Source organism: Ylistrum balloti, unplaced genomic scaffold (genome assembly GCF_031769215.1).
Source record: "Ylistrum balloti isolate Yb309-2 unplaced genomic scaffold, AGI_CSIRO_Ybal_v1 Utg369800, whole genome shotgun sequence".
Lineage (NCBI taxonomy): Eukaryota > Metazoa > Mollusca > Bivalvia > Pectinida > Pectinidae > Ylistrum > Ylistrum balloti.
In genome coordinates, this window is record NW_026781978.1 from 813,389 (window position 1) to 837,681 (window position 24,293).

At 34.6% G+C, this 24,293-nt stretch overlaps 1 protein-coding gene across 6 annotated transcripts in view; it reads right to left on the reverse strand.

The window, feature by feature from the left end:
- Nucleotides 1-1,013: 1,013 nt before the first annotated feature.
- The window catches only part of LOC132544484 (CREB-regulated transcription coactivator 1-like), a 43,428-nt gene continuing 20,148 nt past the window's right edge, over nt 1,014-24,293 (reverse strand). For 2 of the 6 annotated variants that reach the window (XM_060208087.1, XM_060208084.1), the window contains 8 exons: nt 21,674-21,774; nt 21,164-21,234; nt 20,673-20,719; nt 18,765-19,113; nt 15,730-15,927; nt 12,176-12,385; nt 10,314-10,698; nt 1,014-8,385 (listed from right to left, as the gene is read on the reverse strand). In XM_060208087.1, the coding sequence (XP_060064070.1) occupies nt 8,165-8,385; nt 10,314-10,698; nt 12,176-12,385; nt 15,730-15,927; nt 18,765-19,113; nt 20,673-20,719; nt 21,164-21,234; nt 21,674-21,774 (1,582 nt within the window). In that variant the 3' untranslated portion in view covers nt 1,014-8,164. The remainder of the gene's footprint in view (nt 8,386-10,313; nt 10,699-12,175; nt 12,386-15,729; nt 15,928-18,764; nt 19,114-20,672; nt 20,720-21,163; nt 21,235-21,673; nt 21,775-24,293) is intronic. The other 4 variants (XM_060208088.1, XM_060208085.1, XM_060208086.1 and 1 more) reach the window with 4 other exon arrangements.

Below are 24,293 nucleotides of genomic sequence, written 5' to 3' on the forward strand. Positions count from 1 at the left end.
CAACAGAAAAGCAATATTCAGTAAACCCTTTTCATGAAGTTTTGTCTCATTATTGTTAAAGCATTGTTTAAAGTGCGAAATTTAATTTTCATTTATACCAAGCCTTGCCTTTGCAAATAATTACTTAGAATAAATCTGGTTAAAAAATATTATTTCTTTAGTTTACAAGTCTGGTAAGAAATAAAGAAAAAACTGAAGCCTAAATTGCTAATTTAGCTATTCAGTCATTTAACAAAAGAATTTCAAATTTCCCTGTTTGGTTCCGGCTTTGTTGTCTAACACAAGTCAGATTCAGTATTCATAAAAATTGCTCCAGACTAAACTTGGACACTATCCTTGATTGGAGCAAGGGATTTTTATGAACTTACATTTCCCCAATTGGTTCACTCCTCCAGCCATAAGGGGTCAGGATCCACGGTTCATACAGAATTAATTATGAGTTTAGATTTTAAATAATCTTCATGTCATCTTGGCCAACATACAGCTGTATAAGGGGAGATAATTCAGATCCAAATGTTTCAGGACTGGTCTTTACCACAATGCTTTAAACAGAAAAGTTATTCTGACAATGTTGTTTATCAATGTATGCATGTTTTGACATATTTCACCATATGACCTTGAAAGTGGATCAAGGTTATACCTTTAAGTTTACAGCAATTGACTACAGCCACTAATGGCAAAGTATGAGGTTTCCTAGTTAATAATTGAAGTTTATTAAAAGAAATAAATTTCATATGTTAATTATTGCCCTAACATTTTTTCTCTCTCTCTCTTTCTTCATCATGAAGTCAGTCAGGGGTATAATTACTGTGACTCGTTTTGTATAAATTCTACTTTCAGTCTTTCACCTGATTGCCATCATATGTTTCTGATTAATAATAATCAGGAAATTACACAGGTCAATTCACCATCCTGTCACATGTCAGTAATTTTGTATCTGAAATGAAGTAGAGGTCAAAATGACAGCTAGACCCCTTAAGTAGGAAGTGCTGATGGATTAAAGAAAAACAAAATTTGCTGTTGCTTTATATGTAGTATATTTACTCCAGTAGAATGAAGGGTAATGATACTGGACAACATGTGATGACAAACGTCATGGTAACAAACATACAACAGTCAATGTTATAACCCTCTAAGACTGTAAAAAGCAATATAGTACATCAGGATGATAAGTGTGTACAGTTTGTGTACACATAAAGCCACATTATTAACAGAACACAGCCACCCCAGTGTGTGTGTGGCAACACAGGAGGCCCAAGAACTTGGGTCATAATATATGCGACTAAGGCATTCTGGTTACAACATGTGACCCCAGAAGTCTGTCACAACCCATGTGACCCATGAATTCAGATTCTACATGTAACCCGAAAATTCAACTTGGAAACATGTGACTACATAAATTTAGTTCATAACACATGAATTTTGGTAATACATGTGAACCGATTAAATTTTCATATCTCATGTGACCCCATGATTTCAGTTCACATCTGTCCAGTATTTCAGGCAGTTTACAGCACTGGAATCTTAAGGCTTAAAAATACAATCCAAACCTGTGTGACAAAGGGTTTCAAATAACAACATAGGTCATTTCTGTAAACTTACTACACCTTACATAAGTTGAAAGAACCCATACACCAGTGAAAAATGAAACCCTTTCAAAATTCAATTTATATTCATGGAAATCCAGAAAACACAACACACTTTTTGTTGTAATATACAGAATAACATCATCAGCTTTAAGATCTAATTGTAAAAACTTGACCAAACAACAACAATAAGCATTTAGCACCCTTCTCAAAATTCTAAGAAATGTGCTTAGCCTAGATTTATTAGAAACACATGTTTTAACACAATGGAATGTAACTGTGGGGAGTCATTCTTGCACCAATGTACGATTAGGCTATTTAAATAAAACAAGAAATACTGTTTCTCTCAATTTTAAGTATATCTGACATCTTTCCTATAATCTGTCTTGATAGTGTTGAAAGCTGTAAATTCCAGAGGTAAAATGTAATACTTTACATAAAGATAATTTCAGATCTGTATTAACCAAATACTGGAAATCAAAGTGGTTACATAGATAATACCTCATGTCAACAAAACCACTGGTTCCTGATTAAAAATTTCATTATGAATCAGATGAAAACAAAATCTTCAATAAAATTATTGTTAGTTTTTTTTCTATGCCTCTATGTATTTGATTTATATCTAGTTCTCTTACATATCATACGTAAGACGATGTTCAGAAGCATCATTAGATTAAAACCACTTGTCCGTCTAATCTCCAAATTATTTTACCTGTTTTATACAACATGATTGAATGTTACGTCCGTCTCACTTATACTTAGATATAATGTCTGAAGGATGGAATATATTAATCCTTAATCAACTTAATTAAAACTAACATGAACACATACTGCTTTTATTTTACCGAGTTGTAATACTGTATTCACAAAAGGTCAATTATTATCAATAATTCGTTTAGAAAATAGGATACCCTCAGTGACATTTGTGAAACAAGGGTCTGATCAATAAAACTCACAACAAACATTTAAGGACCGTTAGTATCTTACAAATCTATGCATCAAGCCTAGAACTGAGATAGTGATCACATAAACCTGAAGGGTGATTAACATCCAAGTAGTATTGAGGTTACCTTCATAACCCTGAAGGGAAAGTAACGCAATAATAATCAATTAAACCTGGTTGACAACCCCATGACCTTCATCCAGACCAGAAGGGGAACACAATGGTACTTAAAGCCACAGGTATTATACGATATGATCCAATGGCAACACATAGCTCATGGGTCACACCACGACACTGAAGTGTTGATTAAAAAGGCAACACCATGGCAACTTTTTGACTAAAGGGTCACACTACAACATATAAAAAGCAATACTAGGGTAATCTTTAACCAAAGGGCAACACCATGGCAACTTTACAACCAAAAGGGCAACACCATGGCAACTTCGATCAAGAGTCACACCATAACATTGTGATCCCAAGCTTACAATGTGGTAACCTTTTGGCCAAAGAGTAACACTATGGCAACCTTGTTGCCCCTAAAAAGTCATAATAACCTTGAAATTTGAGGATAACTGCGTGAAATTTGATTTCATCAGCTGAAAGGAAGCCATACAAACTTACAATACAAAGGTAGAATTGTGTAAAAACCTGTACCATGTGTTCATTTAACCTTGAGGGTTTTCCATAAAAGTACTGTCGTTAGAGAGTAAACGGGTCATTACCTTATATGACAAGCTAAGACCACATTAAGGATGTACACAGTGGCAAATACGCTGTTTATCAGTAAACACCCACAATTACTACAGCTACCATGCATACACAGGTTGACATTCTCTAACCATGTAAACATGTCAACACATTACCTGGAGTGTAATTACTGATCCTTAACAATTAAGAATAACATAATGATATAAAATCTGCTAGATCATATCTTATACAAACACACTTTGTTCATCCTTGAAAATACTGCAATATGTAGGAATAAAATCTCTTATGCAAAAATATCTATAACAAAAATGATGCAGTACAGATACAATGTGTAAACATGAAGCACAATCCAGATTGATACATTAAAGAAATTGTTCAATCTCCTGTTTGGCAATACCTTTACCACAAATAGGTTTACCTTAAGCACTTCAGTATTTAGCATTAAAAAGTGCTAACCCATTCTAGCACCAGAGACATCACCTGTGATTGAACACCTGCATCACTGTGACCATGACAACAAACCCACATCCTAACAGTGAGCTACCCAGATATCACCATGACAATACGTCCACATCCTTCCAGAGGGAACTACCAACATTCCACCAGAGGGAGCTACCCATGTATCACTGTGATATGGAGCACAAAACCTGCCAGAGTGAACTATCCATATATCACTGTGACAATAAGTGCACTTCCTGCCAGAGTGAACTACCCACATACCATGTGACAACAGGCCCCCACATCCTATCAGAAGGAGCTACCCATGTATCACTGTGACAATAAGCACACTTCCTGCCAGAGTGAACTATCCACATACCATGTGACAACAGGCCCCCACATCCTACCAGAAGGAGCTACCCATGTATCACTGTGACAATAAGCCCACATCCTGCCAGAGAGAACTACCCACATACCACTAAGACAACAGGTCCACAACCTGTCAAAGGGAGCTAACCACATATCTCTGTGACAATAAGCCCATATCCTGTTAAAGGGAAATTCTAATATATCACCGAGACAACAATGCCACATCCTGCTGGAGTAATCTACCTATATCTGCTGGTACAAATCTCTAGAGTGTGGCTCTTCATCATCAACAATTAAGGCAAATTGGAATCAAGTATATTAGTAAATGGTTACAGACCTACATTCCATTTATACAGAAATACTGATAAAATGAAAATACTTTGTATAGGCCACTCTGATCAGCATACTATTAAAAGAAGTAACAATAACACTCAGCAGGAAACATGCTGGTTGGGGAGGACAACCTGTGCTCCCTCCAACTATTTACATAAACATCTACTTACTGAGAGAACGCATTAAAATTCTTTTGTGAGCTAATCCTAATAGAAGTGCAAATGAAATATCTAAAAATTTTCTCTATGATATTTACACGCACCAAGGACTCGAGCAGAGTATTGGGCATGTACAAACTGGTGGCTGTGTTCATTTCTGTCCAGCTGACTAAACTGACTACTCAGGATTGAGATAGGTAATGGGATGAAACCATACAGAATACTGATGACATGCCAGTAATGAGGAGACATTGATGGATTATCAGAAATGAAGACATATCAAAATCAAGCACACAATTTGACATATATGAACAATATTTTTATGAATGCAAAAAATCAATGATATTGAAGACCGGGTACTTCTGTACGTACGAGTACTAAATGTCACTTCTTATAAGTACCCCCTAGTTACAACTTGTCAATCAACGACATTCTCTCTCACTCTCTATTCATACACCGATACATACGCTCAACTCTCTTTTTATAAAGTTTTTTGAAAGTTTTTATAAACAGTACAGGGTTATTTTATGACTAGACCATTGAATTTGTCAAAATGCCACTTACGGTCATTTGTAGATGATGTATTGACTACACAGGCAAAAAACATTGATAAGAAGTGGTTTAAAATATGAACATAGCTGCATCACAGCATTTAATGATGACACCAACAAACGTTTCTCTCTTTCCACCCAATAATAGCAAACTATACATATAAATAAATTCTGCAACAAATAATAAAGATAGATATTTTAAGGTTTGAAATGAGTAACAATAGCTCTTCACACATTGTATCACCATAGTCTCCTCTTAGGGATTATGGCCTCACTATCGTACTGAGTAGTAAACATGGAGTTTGCATCCTTTTGAATAGGATCATTTTTATTAGGTAAAACACAACCCTTTCACCTAGCAAGCAATGCAGATGAAAAGGCATGTTTTCCCTCACTGGAGTCTCCACAAAACTCCAGTTCATGCTGTTTGAGGACATTAGGTTTATTCTACTGATTGTCAAACCTAAAGGAGGACACATCAAAGTTACTGTAGATAATTTATATATCACTAGGTATTGATTTTAACATTTCTGGAAGTATTCATTACCAAATCAGTATCGCTTGAACACAAAAGTCCTTTATAATGCAGGAAATGCACCAAAATTGATTTACAATCACAGATAGAGATAAGGTCATTGACCAAACGTGTGATCGGAAAAGTTTGAATATTGGCGAAATGTAAATGATCTACAGTATACTAAACATTTAAAATCACAGACAATATAAATTTAAAATCTTCATATAAATCTTCAAAATATCAACTGTAAATTTGCTGCCAAACTAAAGTTCCAGTTGAGTAGCAGTAGACTATGGCTTCATCATTGTAGAGTTACTATTGCACCACAAAACCAATGCTCAACTTTTAACTTCAAACATTGGTTTGCTTGCAGATAACCAATAAAACATTTAAAATATTTTTCATGGGGAATTATACAGGTAATAAAATATACACGCTTGTTTACCTTACTCATTAGAAGAAAAAAAATACATCTCATGCCTTGAAGGGTATGTACTGTAAATTGGTATATTTCAAAGTTCATTATGTTTTGGTTTATATAGTGTCTAATTTGAAAGTAATGAAATTAAACACAACTTCTAACGAATCAGAGTGAAACCAATGAATATGCTGTACAGATTGTTTTTTCAACTAAAAATTGACATAAGTATGATTGAAAACCAAGATGTCCATGACTAAATAAAAAAGGTCAAATTATGCCAACACTGAAATATCCTTATTTAAAAGTTTGAATCAACTGAAAATTCTGTTTAAAAACCAAAAGGACCTGTGATTACATCAATAAACAATTGAACCTTAAAAATTGCATCTAATTAAAGTACAGGGGATCAAATGTTTCAATACGATTCTTGGGTACCTACTATTATTAAATTTAATTATATAATAATTGACAATATATTAATAATTGACAATTTTTCATAAGTGATCTATAAGTATATTTTGATTAGATCTCAAAAGTAAATCTATAACACTTTAATGTGGAGCAGTGGACAGAGCAGTGTGATTATATATAAATTCTCTCAGTAACAGTAAACAAACATTTTCTGTGATGAAAAATAAATAACAAGCACTTTTTTAATAACAATAGTCCCCGCATCTATCATTGACTTTTGATTACCCATTTGATGACCTGAACTCATCACTATGATGACAGATAATGCTATTTTGTTCTAGAAAGCAAACCTTTAAGCATTTTATATCTTCCAGTTAATCTACGAGCTTTGCTCTCAATATATCTATCATCTATGCATCTCATGAACACCTTGAAGTCTTGCAAAAAGTCTTTTGCTTATTCCAACATTTCAATAATGATCCTATCGTCTTTCAGGGTATTTAAACCAGTTTTTCCCCCTGGGTTTCTTGAGCCTAAATCAAATTTATTAAACAATTTCCTTCAACAGAGATTATTGTCAATTTTACAGAAATTTACATTGATATTGAAAACAAAACTCTGACTCCCTGTGAAACACATTGCAGCAGAAAACTTTAAACTCTCTTTAAATTACTTTTGTAGGATCTGTGAGTTCCTTTTTATGCATGCTACAGACTTGTGTCAGGACATTGAAACTTTGACATCAAAGGGAAAATAGGAGTAACTGTGCACAGCAAAACTTACTTCGCCTTAGTTTGATTTTTGTCCCTTTTGCTAATTTGCAATTAGGACAAACAAAATTGAAATAAACTTTTTATTATGTATTTTTTAGTAAATTTAACTATGGGAAAAAATTCTAATGTGAAGGTTGAAATAATCACTGGCAAATTTTTTCCTATATGCAGTAACCAGTATTGAATGTGTCAGCATACTGTAAACACAAAAAGTTAACTGCTCTGCAAGTGTCGGGGATAGTTCTTTTTTCTACAGGTATGTTTAAACAGCACACACAGAAATCACTGAGACAGTAACGGTACTACAAATTCTGATAGACTTCTCCTTATTTATGTCAAACATCTTTTTGTATGGCAGGAACAACACTAGTTTTAATACCAGTTAAATGTAGAAGGGGAATATCAAATAAATAGCAAAATTCTGGCATAGGAATAAAACAATATGTATATCTTTGTGTAAACCAACAGAAATGTGTGTAAAATAGGCTCTACAACAGCTATAGCAGACTTCTCGAAAATATAATTTCTACATATCACATTCTTGTGAGCGAACTCAATATTTTCCTCTCTCTCAATGACACATGTTCTTTATATTAAGTAATCAATTAAGGAATGCCAATGAATGCAAGGGGAACAGTTACATGATGTCACCAGTACAAAAATACTGTGTTTAAGAAGCAAAGTCACTACAAAATTCTTTTGAATGTTATACACTTAGTGAATCATTCTAAATCTTAGTTCCAGCTAAGTATTTAATACTATCATTTGGTTGCTTTATAGCAAGTAGGCATGGCCGCAAACATGACGGACAAGGGAAGGGGGTATTACACAAGTCCTGGGTAAGTGTAAATATGTTGATAGACATAACCAATACATTTTTTTTTTAAAGATTTGTAAGATGTTAAAAACAGAATAGACACAAATGTTAAGTGCAGGTAGAAGTGCTGGAGTGAGTCCTATAATCTGTCAAGTTTAAAGCTTTCCTCCGTGGCTGGGTCCGTCAACATGCTGGGGTCAGTCAACATCTGTAATCCATCCAAGTCCAAAGGATCAAGGCCTACTTTGAGAGCCTCGTCTGAAGTAAAGAATTCTGTATCAAAGCCATCTGGCATACCAGTGATGGCATTACCAAGCTCCTTAGCAAAGTCCTGTTTCGCCATCAAATTATCGTCAACACCTGCAGCAAAATCAAGCCTCATTAGAAACATACATTTTAATAAGCACTTGCATGTGGACAAATTCATTAAATGATTACTCAAAGCATGCAGGTAAAGAGGCAATATTTTCATTAACTCTATAAACATCTTTATTCCTTGCCGAAATGTTTTATAAGTAACTGCTACAGCTAATGTATTTAAAAAGTTATCACTAGCCATAACCATCTACGAAAACCTTAAAGTAGTATTCCTTTTTTTCCAATTTTATAAAAATCTTAATGTCAAAGGGATGTAATTTTTTCTGTTTATCAGGAAATTTTTTTTTTTTTGTAAATCAGAATTATATGCTTGGTGAGAAGGTATTCATTGTTGTGTCATTAATTTGTTTTCTCATGTTACTCTCATAAATAAATGATATCACTTTCAATACAAGCTCACAAGAGCAGATAACTATGCATTAGAAAGAAGATGGCATATGTTACTGGCTCTTGAGCAGAGTTACATCATACCAATACCATATTATAGTGTTCTTATTCAATCCTTGAAAATACCACAAAATATGTCAGTTCCAAAGTAAAGGCAAAGATTCATCAACGGGAAATACTGGATACCAGTAACATTTCACTGAATTCACTTCTTATGATACAAGTTAAGTTGATGTTTCAGGCTATAGCTAAATTAGGTACTGTATTTTCTAATTCAAATACCAAACAGTTGGTAATATTCACAGGGGACTTCATTTCATCTTTTACACCATCATTTAAATAGTGCAAACTTTTAAAACCTTTTGCATATTCATAGTGTGAAAAATAATATTTGTGTATTGATATAGTCAAAACATATAATGTGAAGGTCTACTACTATGCTTTTAATTGTTTAATATATTAAGGACAGTAACAACACAGTTACAAGTGCATTTACATATTTAGGATATCTGATCTGAGAAAAACTATCGACAATGTCAACAAACTGTGATTTTGAGACACAAGACAACAACCAAGCAATAATTCTTTTCCTAACTAGCCAATATTCCCTGTAGGTCCCTCATACTGTAAACAGACATTGAAATTATTGCTCTGAGATAGCACTGCATAAACCTCAGTTTCACCATGCTGTTTATATGGTATTTATTGCAGATGTGTTAATATATCAAAGTCGCTAATTTGCCAAAATGGAATAATGCTAAGATTTAATCTCATCAAATAAAGTTTATTTATAGCATTCTGTTAATGCCACCAGGTGACCACCAAAATTGGAAAAATAATCACTTATGGTTTTGACTCTTCGACTTAAAAGATAGGTGAGTAAGCAAGTTTAGTAAATAGAGAAATGTAATGGTAGGGAAACTTTAAGAATTTTAACTATGATGTCCCCAGAAACACTCGTAAAATTTCAAAATTATAATTGGAAGTCTAGAGCTTTTTTTGCCATCAATCTGGGCCTTTTTTAATATTTTGGGAAGAAATTGACAAATTAAGATGCAAATTATCAGGTATGAACTACAAACTTCAGGTTACTATGAATAATTGTATGCTAGCGGTAAGACGAGACCTTCATTTCTAATCATAATACATATTTATCTGATGATATGCGTGTCTGGTAATAAGCCTACCCACGTCTTTTGTAATTTTAAAGACATGATAGTAAATCTGATATTTTGTGATATCCCCCATGGCAGATCCATAGTTGGGGCTAGGCCTTCATTTTGAATTTAAATTGAACTTTCTCATCATTTTAATTTTTTCTCTTCTTTTTGATTGGGAATGGGAAAATCATTTGCAATCCCCGCCCTCCTAAATACTGCAACCACTACACTGGTATTAACCTTAAAATTTGATAATTGTATTAATTAAACTTTAATCAATTAAAAGGGAAATAATTACCATGCATGAAACTGACACCATCAAGGAAATAAAAAGAAAGAAGATTTATAATGAAATGTTGGTACCTGGAAACAAGTAAGAGTTGATACCTGTGAATATTATATCTGGTATTTTACCACTTGATGACACATGTTGCTGCTGCTGCTGTTGTGGTTGCTGTTGTAAAATATTTTGTTGTTGCTGTGCAGTCTGCTGCTGCTGAAGATTCTGGTATTGCACAGCAGGATTTACTGGATTAACTACACTTTTTTGAGAAATTCGTTCTGAGTCCAATTGGTGTGGAAAGTACTGTTGATGAAGATCCTGATTGCTGCCAGTCAAGCCATGGGTCATAGCCTGTGAAAAGTTTATTGAAGTGTTCTGAGGAGAAGTGTAGATAGCACTGCTCGTTGCTCCGTTGGTCAACAATGAGGAATCAGATGACGATGATATGAAGTGGTTGTCTTGTGACTGAAAATGAAAGAAACAAAATCAGTTAATACACACAATTTTACTAGTTTCTTGATTTTGTTTAAATGTTTTTCATAAAGAACAGTTTAAATCTAAACTATTTCATCTCTCAAATCAACCTGAGTATACCCTGAACAACCAGGTAGACCACTATATAGAAAGAAGGACAATCTACAGCACCAACAGAAATAGGACAATCCACACCACCAACAGAAGTAGGACAATCCACACCACCAACAGATGTAGGACAATCCATACCACCAACAGATGTAGGACAATCCACACCACCAACAGAAGTAGGACAATCCACACCACCAACAGATGTAGGACAATTCACACCACCAACAGAAGTAGGACAATCCACACCACCAACAGATGTATGACAATCCACACCACCAACAGAAGTAGGACAATCCACACCACCAACAGAAGTAGGACAATCCACACCACCAACAGATGTAGGACAATCCACACCACCAACAGATGTAGGACAATCCACACCACCAACAGAAAGACAAATTTATAGTAAGTAGGACAAACTCAAAATTTTCCGACGTGAACGTTGTCTCTCAATAGTAATATTACTTCAGATAGTATTGAGAATTGATATTGAATTGCTTGTACACACCGAATATCATAAATTCCATGCAAGATATCAGCTGCTATTGGACAAACTCACAATAATAACATTACTGGGATTAAGACTAGAAAAAGAAAACCACACACAAGTTTCATGGTTGCTATCAATCTTCATAACGGCAGATATATATTTCTAAATGTTTGTTGCTTCTATTCTACCAAAATTTCTTTCAGTCACTGTCAACATAAATGAAACATACAAAACAAAATGAGTTTTCTAAACCTATCACATTCAATTATCACATTTTACTTCACATTTGACACCATGTATCCACTTTCTTCCATCATAATATTCACATTTATATTCACCTCTCTTTATTCTATTTTACAGAATCATACTCATGTAAATGAGTTTTCAGCTTCCAACTAAGTATGCATTTTCAATATCATCTTTTAATTCTAACTTTCACCTTCACACACCATGACAAAATTTTGAAATCATCTATGAAATGACTTATTATTGGTTTCCGTCACAACTTCTAGAATTCAATATTTTCATAATTTTCCATTTTACTACTATATTAATGTCACCAACCATATACAATTTCTACACTAGTTTACAATTCAAAATAATTTTATTGTATTAATATTTCCCATTCGTAGAGGATATTGAAATTTCTTACCCTATCAATTTTTCTTCTGACCTACAATACTTGCATGTCTTAACATATAATTTTTCTTTTATTTACATTCTAGATCATCTTTAAACATTTCGTAAAATACTCAATTTTTTTCAAAGCTGAAATTATAGTTATACAGCATATTCCGATTTACCTGTGACAATGTGAAAGAAAAGTTAAATTTGATAAATATGTGATAAACTTTCCCTTCCACTTACCATATTGAATTGTTCAAACTGGTGCTGTAGTGCATTGGTCTGCTGCTGCTGTTGTTGATGCTGGTAGTTCTCTGCAAATGGTGAGTTGTTCCAGGAGGTGGGGGGCAGGCCAGGTGACTGTGCCGGAGAGTGAGATGTTTGCGACAAAGGAGATGTGGGTGACTGACAATTAGACTCCGATACATTATTCCTGTACTGTGTTAATGATGGCTGTAATAACAACAAGTACAATTTTATCATTTAAGAGAAGTTAATTTCTAAATGATGTAAATATAATTGTCAGGTATTCAAAACTGAAAGTATCACCCATAACCTTTCTTCCATAAGCACAAAAATCTTAAGCACACTGACCATAAAAAAGTTAAATAGGGCTTAAATAAATTGTTTGGCACATACACTATTAATCTTAGTGTGCAACATTCAGATGAAATACTCAAATGCAATATTTTGGCAATAATAGTTATTGCAAAAAGGAAATCTTTTGCAATGGCGGCAATCTTAGATATATCATTGGGTCAACTTTGTAGACAATGTGGCAGCATATAAAGATCTCAACATTAAGTTTTCATCACTTGTATCAGATCTAAGCAGGAAAAGATTCTGTATATGGAGATTTAAACCAGAAATCCCTGATTCAATGATTAAGTCATTTGCCCTCAACATTTAACAGCATATTGACGAGATTTTTTTTGTCTTTGGCACCGAAGATTCAATGAAGTTCATAAAATATGCCTTGGACAATATGCAACACTTTGAAACAATGTGAAGATATTATAATCTGCTTCTGTAAACAATATAAGTGTCCCGCTTACACATGCTAGGTAAAAGAGAGCTTTCTATTCATTTACAGAAAATAAAGACATCATACATTCAGCTTTTTAAAGAATTTGAAATGATGGGGCAGACAAGGGTAACACTCCCAAATGCTTGAAGGATATATTACAGAAAAGAAATGAATTAACATGGGAAAGAATTCATGATTAACATGACCATTTATGATTGTTCCCGAAGTTATCTGAATAGATAACATTTATAAACGCCTATATACTTTCAAGACAAATGAGATTCCAAACAACAATTATAATACAAGATGCCATTAAGGTTGACACCTAACTCATATATATAAACAAGCATACTGAGTATATCTAGAGCAATACTGGCCCCCACAAGCTAATACACTGTAATGATTTACACAGATAGTGCTGTCTGGTGTTAATTTTGAGAGAAAAAAAAAAGAAAAAGCATACAACTAGTTTGTAATGAAGTGTTGATAATGTTTTTCTTAAAATAGTAATGTTGACCTCGACTTTAAAAATCTGACACTCAAACTGGTTCCAGACATTTTAAAAGTGTATGAAGTTTTAGTGCTAGAGCACTGACAATGATTTTCTAAGAATAATAAGTGACCTTCCCCTTGTCCAAATAGCCCTGAAACTCGACCTTGTCCGACATATATATTTTGATGCTTTATAAGTGTGATAAGTTTTGAAAATTCTTCATGGAATGAAGCCACTAGAGTGATGACAAACTTTGGTGTTATGTACAGATGTACATATACAGACAGATGGACGTATGGATGGAAAAAAAATCTAGTAGTCAGCCTGGTTTCACAAGGAAACTCACAATTATGTATCTATAGTTTTGAAGTCTGAACTTCCAAGACATCTATACGTGTACCTCTTCCTTGTTTTATCAATATACATATTTAAGTAAATACATGGGACACAAGGAAAGAAATCAAACCAAAATTGCTACAGCTCTACACTCACAGGTAGAAAACGTTTACTACAAACAATACATAAATCACTACATTAAGAGAAAAACAAAGAGCATGCATGTTAGAAAAAATTTGTAAGAGAAGTAATCAAACAAGAAACTATTAGTACATTTTCTCAAAGACCCTGGAGATCGAGGATCATGTGTAATGTAATTCTGAAATTATTAGTCTCTTGCCATGAACTGTTCCTTTAAATTTTAATTACAACTGGTATAGGTGTTTCTAGAGAGTTGAAAATAACATTTGTTTACAGTGCATGATAAATGGAGGACGAAAACACAATGACATTCAAAACGCCATTCCAATAGGCCATCACATTCTTTGTCAGGTGGCTTCTCATGAAATCTAAGGGCCCTCATAATATTTGTCTTTGACTTTGGCATGGGAGGACATGACCTTTAACAAGTGTTAAAACATTTATCAATGCCAGGGTTTACTGAAAACCCCTGTTTTAAATATATAATCTATTCAACATCTTTGAAACTGAGCTGATCTCTCTTAATTGAGGCTAGTTAAAGAGTCTTATAATTTGAAGTTTTATTTCATGTAGAAACATTTCAGCCATGTGTAACATTGAAACTTGTTAAGGTCATTTACAAGAGTGAATTAGTAATACAGCCTTTCACCAATGCAAACTACAGAAAAATAAGAGAAATCTCAGGATTAATGCCTTACTACTTCATATTTGATATAGAGGTCAAGTCTAACTGGTTGTATATATGATTTGTCTAACTTCTGCAGGGATGTGGAATGATATGTCTTACCACTGTAGGGATGTGGAATGATATGTCTTACCACTGTAAGGATGTGGAATGATTTGTCTTACTTCTGTGAGGATGTGAAATGATATGTCTTACTTCTGTAATAATGTGGAACATTTGTCTTACTTCTGTAAGGATGTGGAATGATATGTCTTACCACTGTAAGGATGTGGAATGATATGTCCTTCTTCTGTAAGGATGTGGAATGATATGTCTTACTTCTGTAATGATGTGGAACATTTGTCTTACTTCTGTAAGGATGTGGAATGATATGTCTTACTTCTGTGAGGATGTGGAATGATATTTCTTACTTCTGTAAGGATGTGGAATGATATGTCTTACTTCTGTAGGGATGTGGAACATTTGTCTTACTTCTGTGAGGATGTGGAATGATATGTCTTACTTCTGTGAGGATGTGGAATGATATGTCTTACTTCTGTAGGGATGTGGAACATTTGTCTTACTTCTGTGAGGATGTGGAATGATATGTCTTACTTCTGTGAGGATGTGGAATGATATGTCTTACTTCTGTAAGGATGTGGAATGATATGTCTTACCACTGTAAGGATGTGGAATGATATGTCTTACCACTGTAAGGATGTGGAACGATTTGTCTTACTCTTGGAAGGATGTGGAATGATATGTCTTACTTCTGTAAGGATGTGGAACGATTTGTCTTACCACTGTAAGGATGTGGAACGTTTGTCTTACTCTTGGAAGGATAAAGAATGATTTGTCTTTTCCTTGGAAGGACATGGAATAATTTGTTTCATTCTTGTTAAAGTATCAACTGTTTAAGGTACATTGATACTTTGTTTTTAGTTCAGAATCAAATACTTCCATAGTAATGTCTATATACCTGTTCAAGCATCATAAAGGCTTAAACATTAGTTTTCTACATCCACATATCACTAACTAGTTGATACCTGAACCCAATTTCATTTTATCCACATGCACAGGTAAGTAAATGTAAGTGTACACCTTTGAATACCTTTATAGATCTTGTTAGTAGTTACCTGTACCTGAGAATTATTTTGGTCACATGCGGAAGTTATATGGACCTGAGGCACTTGTCGCAGGTTATTGTTGGAGGGGGCAGGGGGGCGGGTGTGCCCTCCTCGTTGCCGCTGCTGCTGCTGCTGGTGTAAGTATAACAGATACTGTTGTTTTAACCGAGGGTCCAAAGAGAGCTTACTTGGGTCGAGATTTGGAACCTAAACATCGTAAAAACAAAAAATAATACACACAACTATGCACAGAACAACAGAAAAGATGCTATGAACAACAATTATAAAGGAATTCATCTTTGCTACTCAACCAAAAATGACACACAGGCTACTGCAACAACACCTCTGCACACAGTCCACATTAGTGGTAATAAAACAGTTCTGTAGAGGAAAGTTGTAGTGGTTTTGGCAGCAGTAAAATTTGGCAGTCTTTAACTAAGATGTGTTACAGATTTACATGACTTGCGATATAACTGTGATTAATATTTCAGTTGTCTTTAAGAATTAAACAAGAGGCCCAAGGGCCTTAACGGTCACCTGAGTCACAATGCTTCTTGTAACATGTCATAGAAATAATTTCATTAAAAAAGTAAGATAACTTTCACTACATTTTACATATAACGCAGATGTAAATTGTGCAAAACAATAACTGCTGTTCCATGCTAAGGCTTCTAACCAAGTTTGAATTAGAAGAAATTACATTCAAAAATTTTCTTATATAAAATTCCTCATCCAGGAACAGTAAAGCATCTTTGAAATTTCAGTCAATTTGACTCATTTTTGGCATTGCCTATCAGTCCCTCAGGGTCAGCTGTGGTCAGTATGTGGTCAGCAAATCAAACTGTCAGTCTAAACTAATAATTCTAACAAAGTCTGAACTATAATAAAAAATAAACAAATTATGCTCAAAAATGTAATTTTCCTATCTAAACTATGGTAAACTTTACCCTTCCCTAGGGGAAAAATGTGAGACCCTGGGGTTATGAAATTTATAATTTTGGAAAAGCCCCATAAGACATTTCAATCCATGAAGAGTATTTGGTTCTACATTATCTGGGAATTGAGAAGACAATCTTTTAAATTTCTGTAAATTTGACTTATTTTTGGCCCCCATTTTTCTGTATAAACTATAGTTAACTTTTTACCCCCTCCCTAGGGGATAATGCAAGACTCACTGGTACATCATCTGAAGGCCTTTCCATTCATGAAGAGTAATTGATTCTACCCTACCAGGAATTTGAGAGGAAGATTTTTGAAGTTTAATCAATTTGATCATTTTGGCCCCATCCTTAGGCCACTTGGGGCCAGGGACTACATAATTTACAATTTTGGTTTGCCTTTAGCCATAGAAGGTTTTAGTAAAATTTCATTGAAGTCAGTTCAGGAGTTTTCTAGAAGTCAAAATGTTTAAAGTTTACTATGAACAAAGCCAGAAAAAAACGGGATCACAATAGGTCAAACAGGTGATCTAATAGCCTGATCAAACAATGCTGAAGAACCCCATTTCATACTGGAAAATCTTCATAAAATACCACATAAAAAGTGTGTTCATATAATTTTCACAACCTAGATAATATTATGGGAAACAATACTAGATATTAAGATTTATATCGCATATTATAACAGGAATATTTAAACTTTAGCATGTGCGTAGTTTTACAAGAAAGACCACCTGGTCCTGATCTTTCTCATTCTCTTCATTGACCTTGACCTGACTTTCCGTTTCAGTGAATTCACACCTTCCCTACTCTTTGTATTCTATGAATTTATAAAGCTGCCATTCCAATCACAATTCTCACCCATTCATGATGTAGTAACAAAAGTCAAGTAAAACTGGAACAAAATAGTACCTACACATAATAACAGCATAGCTGTGTAATACAGCCAAGTCATTCGGAATTAGTATCATACAAAATTTTTATTTCATAAATCTCTTATCACATGTATGTCTGCACAGAGTTCCTTTGACAAATGACCTTTAACAAGTAAAAATTTAAAAACTAGAAACTTTAAAGAAAAATGAAAATTTTAATATGAAATTAATACTGTGATTGATGTATCTGAATAATGCAGCTTGTAGTTTTTGATTGAGTATAAAGGACCAGCACTTCTGTACCAGGAGTTTGTACATCAGACAACATATAGAGCTATCAGTGGTAATTTCTGCAAACCAATCCTTCAAAAGTAACATATGTATCTTAAGGCTTGTTGTTTACAGCTACATGTCCTTGAGAAATGAGTATCTGATGACTGGATCCTTCAATTTGTATTATATTTCTACTCTTCCAATCAACCTTTAAAACTTCTAAAACAATTCAATCATCACACTGTACACTACCACTTATAGCCTCACAAAGGGTACAATAAAACTTAACAAGGGATGGGACATGCAGGGTTAAAAACAGCTTGACATCACTCTACATACAATTTTTTAAAATTTAGAAATATTATTACCATTACAGATAAAATCAAACATAAAGAAATTTCAATTCAATATATTCAAAATTTCTTAAAATTGAAATAATGTATTTAATTTTAAAATACTTTGAATTTTTCATATAATTTTCATTTTTCAAATTTAGTAAAAGCTTTCGTTCTTTGCTTCATCGAGCTGTTACTTAACAGTACAAAAAGCCATGCATTATAAAACAATAAAGGATTTATCACCTACTGATCAACATCTCAAGAACCAAAGCATCATTTCCTGTGAACTGTACTAGCATGTCTTTTCTGATACACAGAAAAAAGAGACTATTTAAATCAGATTATAATCCTCAATTTAACTGAACATATCAGACTCTTTAAATCTAAAGATTATAATCAATTCTAAACGAAAAACAAATTTACAGGAGGAGAGTCAAATTGATAATTTTTCAAACAAATATCATGGATGAAGAATCAAGGGAGGTTACTCTTGATTTTACAGAGATACTATACATGTCACCTGTTCCAGATCAATATTCAAACACACAGGATGTGATGCTTAAGTTTCCATGACAACAGAGATTTGGTTACCAGGGCAAAGTGTAGCCGAGGTGACTTACACTATCGGGCGTAGAATGAGACATCCTCATCTGCTGTGTTGGGGAACCACTGAGTACGAGGGGACTTGGGCCACCATGTTGTAGCCTGCGTCGCTGTACTGGACTCTGAGCCTGGGTACTGGGAGGGCCCATGCCCCCTAGCCTGTGAGCACTAGTGGGGGATAGATTTGCAGGGGCAGAACCTGGGGGTGGCTGCCCCCCAGGATATGACTGGTCCTCTGCATCTAGGGGTGTAGCCAGAGGGGGTGGAAAGTGAAGTACTGTCAGATCAGGCAGTGAGCCAGTGTTGTTGGTGATAGGAACGTGAATGCCAGCCCCTTGGTTTTCCTGCTCCGTTGATGGATATATGCTAGATCCGAAAATACATTTAAACTAAATTCAGAATATTCCTTAACATTAACAATCAATTTATAACAACAGAGGAAGAAAGATACAATTTTTTTAACTACAGTGAAACCTCACCTAACGACCACCTCAAAATTACGACCACCCCGCTATTACGGGCACTTTTTTTCAGTCCCGTTGTTTTTCCACTATATATCTTTGTATTGGTCACTTCAGTATTACGACCACCCCGCTATTCCGTATTACGACCACTTCCTACAGTCCCAAAGACCACTTATTAACGATAATTGACCTCACAATTACGACCACGGTCTGACCAGTGATTTAAGTTTACCTGTTGGGCAGTGAACCGCGAACATGTGTGTCATTCACGACCATTGTTTTCGTCACGGGTTACCGACCCTGTCACCAGGTGGCGTTAAACGAAGTAAACATTATCTGATTAACTTGGCCTACCCGTCCGAAACCGCGTGCTAGACACGTTTTAATAGCGATCTGTTGTTTGTTAATTATATATTGATAGATCGGTAGGTATGCTGTTAAACACCTTAGAAGCCCTGCATACCCAAAAGTGAATTATGAAATCGTTTCGGCCGATATCCCTTGGCTTGCACGCGCACATGTTGTCAAGGGTTTTTAACTGTTTTTGTAGCAATGTTGCAGTCTCGATATCGTTTGAACAATAAAAAAAAGCGTATTTATTCCATTTTTTTTACGACACATTTTCTCTGTCACAAAACTCCTATGAACTTTATCAAGCAAAGACGAAACCACAGAAACGAAACGAGGTATCACTATAAAAGGACGTATGAAAGAGGAGGCTGTCCAGATCCATAGCTCTTCGCAATATTGTGCACTGGACTTTTTTTTAAGTAAAAAGAAAAATGTGTTGTACTGAGTGATACACTGATAAAGATAATGTGTTTGCAAATTTAAGTGAAAAATGAAGCGTTGAAAGACTTTATAGTGACTTCATTAAAGTTGTTACAAATACTGAGTAAATGTGTTCGTAAATTTATGTGAAATAGTTGCAAAATTAACGTTAAATTCCAATTGAACTTAAAATGGATTGTTTGTTTCCTTTTATTCAATGTTTACAATAGTAAATATACATGTATATTATGATATAAACTAAGGAATATATACATCATTATTCTTCTGTCAATTCAGCAATTTTGTCTTTTTACATGCATTTCATAAAATTCAACATTTTAGTTTATTATTATTAGTTATTATTGTTGAATAATATACATGTACATTACTTAATGATATATATACTCTTTATTTTAAACAGAGTTACGGTTCTTTGTGGTCAATCTGATCCACCTCACTATTAAGACCACCTCGCTATTAAGACCACTTTTGTCCAGTCCCCAAAGTGGTCTTAATAGCGAGGTTTCACTGTAATTTCAATTTTATAAAATCAATTTTTTATCAAAATTTATAAATTTTCATTTAAAAACTGATGAACTTAAAAAGATCTTCCCACAAGACAACAGATTAATGGATATAAATACCAACAAGAAATAGATAAATTAATTCACAAACTGATTAATCACTCACTTGATATTTGGCACCTCGCAAGACTTAGGACGTGACTGTGCCACCAACTGTAAAAGTGTATACAGACAAATAACATTTGTTACAGAATCAGCAATAATGGTTCTTACTGAAATATTTAGTAAGATAACAGATGTATTGAATTCCACTATCCCTAAATTAACACACCAGTAGATTTATATGAAAAATTGTAATCAACTTGTTTGATGGCTCAGAAATCTTGTATATGGGACAATAGCTTGTGTCTGACATTGGACAATTTGCTTGTTTATTTCTGACATATCTAGAGCAAAGACTTCCTTAATATAACATTACATGTTTTTTATATTGATTAAGTGACATTGGACAACTTGCTTGTTTATTTCTGAGATATCTAATGCAAAGACTTTAATAGAAAATTACACGTGTTTTATATAAATTAAGAAACTATCAAAAACATAATCAGACTCTTAACTCTTTTTAACGCTTCATTCTGGTGTCTATAGATTACAAACCTTTTTTGGGTCCCAAAATTCTTTCATAAGTGCTCCCCCCTGCATTGCATTTTCTCCAGCTACTTCCATGACTAGACAGAAGAAATGAAAAATATACATCAGAACATTAGAACAATTTAGTCAGTTGTTGGTTAATGGGTGTTTAGTCATCACAGGTGTTGATTGACAGGATGTTTGAGGTCATGATAGCTGTTGGTTGACAGAGGATTTCAATAGTGGAAGTTGTTGGTTGTAATACGATATATGGGGGTGATGATAGTTGTTGTTTGGCAGGATTTAGGGGGTGGTGAGCTGATGATTGACTGGATGGTTGAGGTTATGACAACTGTTGGTTGAGAGAGTGTTATGGGTAGTGAGAGCTGTTGGTTGACATGGTGTTTGGGGTGGTCACAGTTGTTAGTTTACAAGGTGTTTTGGGTAATGAGAGTTGTTGGTTGAAAAGGTATTTGAGGTCTGTTGAGTTGTGATAGGTTCTACAGGTGTTTGTTGACACATCAAGCAATTACTTACGTCGTCTGTTTACAGGGGGCGTGGTGGCACCATGCATGTGATCACCCAAGTCACTTATTGGAGCCATGGCACTGGTATGGAGGGCAGAATCAGAGTTTGTTCTACAACAGCAAATTATCCAGTAAACCATCAATATCAACGGTTAAGTTACCAGTGAAAATAAAACTTGTACATTTTAGAACCTGAAACAGTAAGAAAATTGTAAACATGTTGATGTAATTATTAACAATTTATAAGAATAACTCTCATCTTAACCTTAGATTTTTTCATACTTTAGTTAGTACAGATAAAAATTTTCATACGTATGATCATTAGTCGATTAAGATGTCATTTGTAAGTTTAATTTTGATTACATTGACATATTTATAGTGATTTTTTTCATATAAAATTTTGAGTACTTTTTTGCCTACTTTACACAAACATTTTTATCATAGACAGTGAAGTATAGAGAAAGATCTAAGCAGTATTCCAGCACAAAGGATTTAATATTTTACAGAAAGAAGTATGTACATTTTTTTGTTCATGTATTTAGGTATTTGCTAGTTATAAGGACAACTGAAATGAATCGTTTCATTCAGGCATTCTCCAATAGAAATACAACTACCAAGTATTCATATAAAGGGTCTTCCCATTCACAACTCTATCAGGTCTACCTGCAAACTAGAATATATGAATAATATGGCTATTACCCAGGTCTATAGCAACTGTTATTACCAAGGACTACATAGGGGGTAGAGAAACCCTTATTATCCAGGTCAACATATGGGATAAGGCAACTGTTATTACCCAGGTCTACACATGACATAAGGCAACTGTTATTACCAAGGTCTACACATGACATAAGGCAACTGTTATTACCAAGGTCTACACATGACATAAGGCAACTGTTATTACCCAGGTCTACACATGACATAAGGCAACTGTTATTACCAAGGTCTACACATGACATAAGGCAACTGTTATTACCAAGGTCTACACATGACATAAGGCAACTGTTATTACCCAGGTCTACACATGACATAAGGCAACTGTTATTACCAAGGTCTACACATGACATAAGGCAACTGTTATTACCAAGGTCTACACATGACATAAGGCAACTGTTATTACCAAGGTCTACACATGACATAAGGCAACTGTTAATACCAAGGTCTACACATGACATAAGGCAACTGTTATTACCCAGGTCTACACATGACATAAGGCAACTGTTATTACCAAGGTCTACACATGACATAAGGCAACTGTTATTACCAAGGTCTACACATGACATAAGGCAACTGTTATAATCCAGGTCTACACATGACATAAGACAACTGTTATTACCAAGGTCTACACATGACATAAGTCAACTGTTATTACCAAGGTCTACACATGACATAAGGCAACTGTTATTACCCAGGTCTACACATGACATAAGGCAACTGTTATTACCCAGGTCTACACATGACATAAGGAAACTGTTATTACCAAGGTCTACACATGACATAAGGCAACTGTTATTACCCAGGTCTACACATGACATAAGGCAACTGTTATTACCCAGGTCTACACATGACATAAGGCAACTTATTATCCAGGTCTACACATGACATAAGGGAACTGTTATTACCCAGGTTTACACATGACATAAGGCAAGTGTTATTACCCAGGTCTACACATGACATAAGGCAACTGTTATAATCCAGGTCTATACATTACATAAGACAACTGTTATTACCAAGGTCTACACATGACATAAGGCAACTGTTATTACCAAGGTCTACACATGACATAAGGCAACTGTTATTACCCAGGTCTACACATGACATAAGGCAACTGTTATAATCCAGGTCTATACATGACATAAGGCAACTGTTATAATCCAGGTCTACACATGACATAAGGCAACTGTTATTACCAAGGTCTACACATGACATAAGGCAACTGTTATTACCAAGGTCTACACATGACATAGGGCAACTGTTATTACCAAGGTCTACATATGACATAAGGCAACTGTTATTACCAAGGTCTACACATGACATAAGGCAACTGTTATTACCAAGGTCTACACATGACATAAGGCAACTGTTATTACCAAGGTCTACACATGACATAAGGCAACTGTTATAATCCAGGTCTATACATGACATAAGGCAACTGTTATTACCAAGGTCTATACATGACATAAGACAACTGTTATAATCCAGGTCTACACATGACATAAGGCAACTGTTATTACCAAGGTCTACACATGACATAAGGCAACTGTTATAATCCAGGTCTATACATGACATAAGACAACTGTTATAATCCAGGTCTGCACATGACATAAGGCAACTTTTATTACCCAGGTCTACACATGACATAAGGCAACTGTTATTATCAAGGTCTTCACATGACATAAGGCAACTGTTATAACCCAGGTCTACACATGACATAAGGCAACTGTTATTACCAAGGTCTACACATGACATAAGGCAACTGTTATTACCAAGGTCTACACATGACATAAGGCAACTGTTATAATCCAGGTCTATACATGACATAAGGCAACTGTTATTACCAAGGTCTACACATGACATAAGGCAACTGTTATTACCAAGGTCTACACATGACATAAGGCAAGTGTTATAAT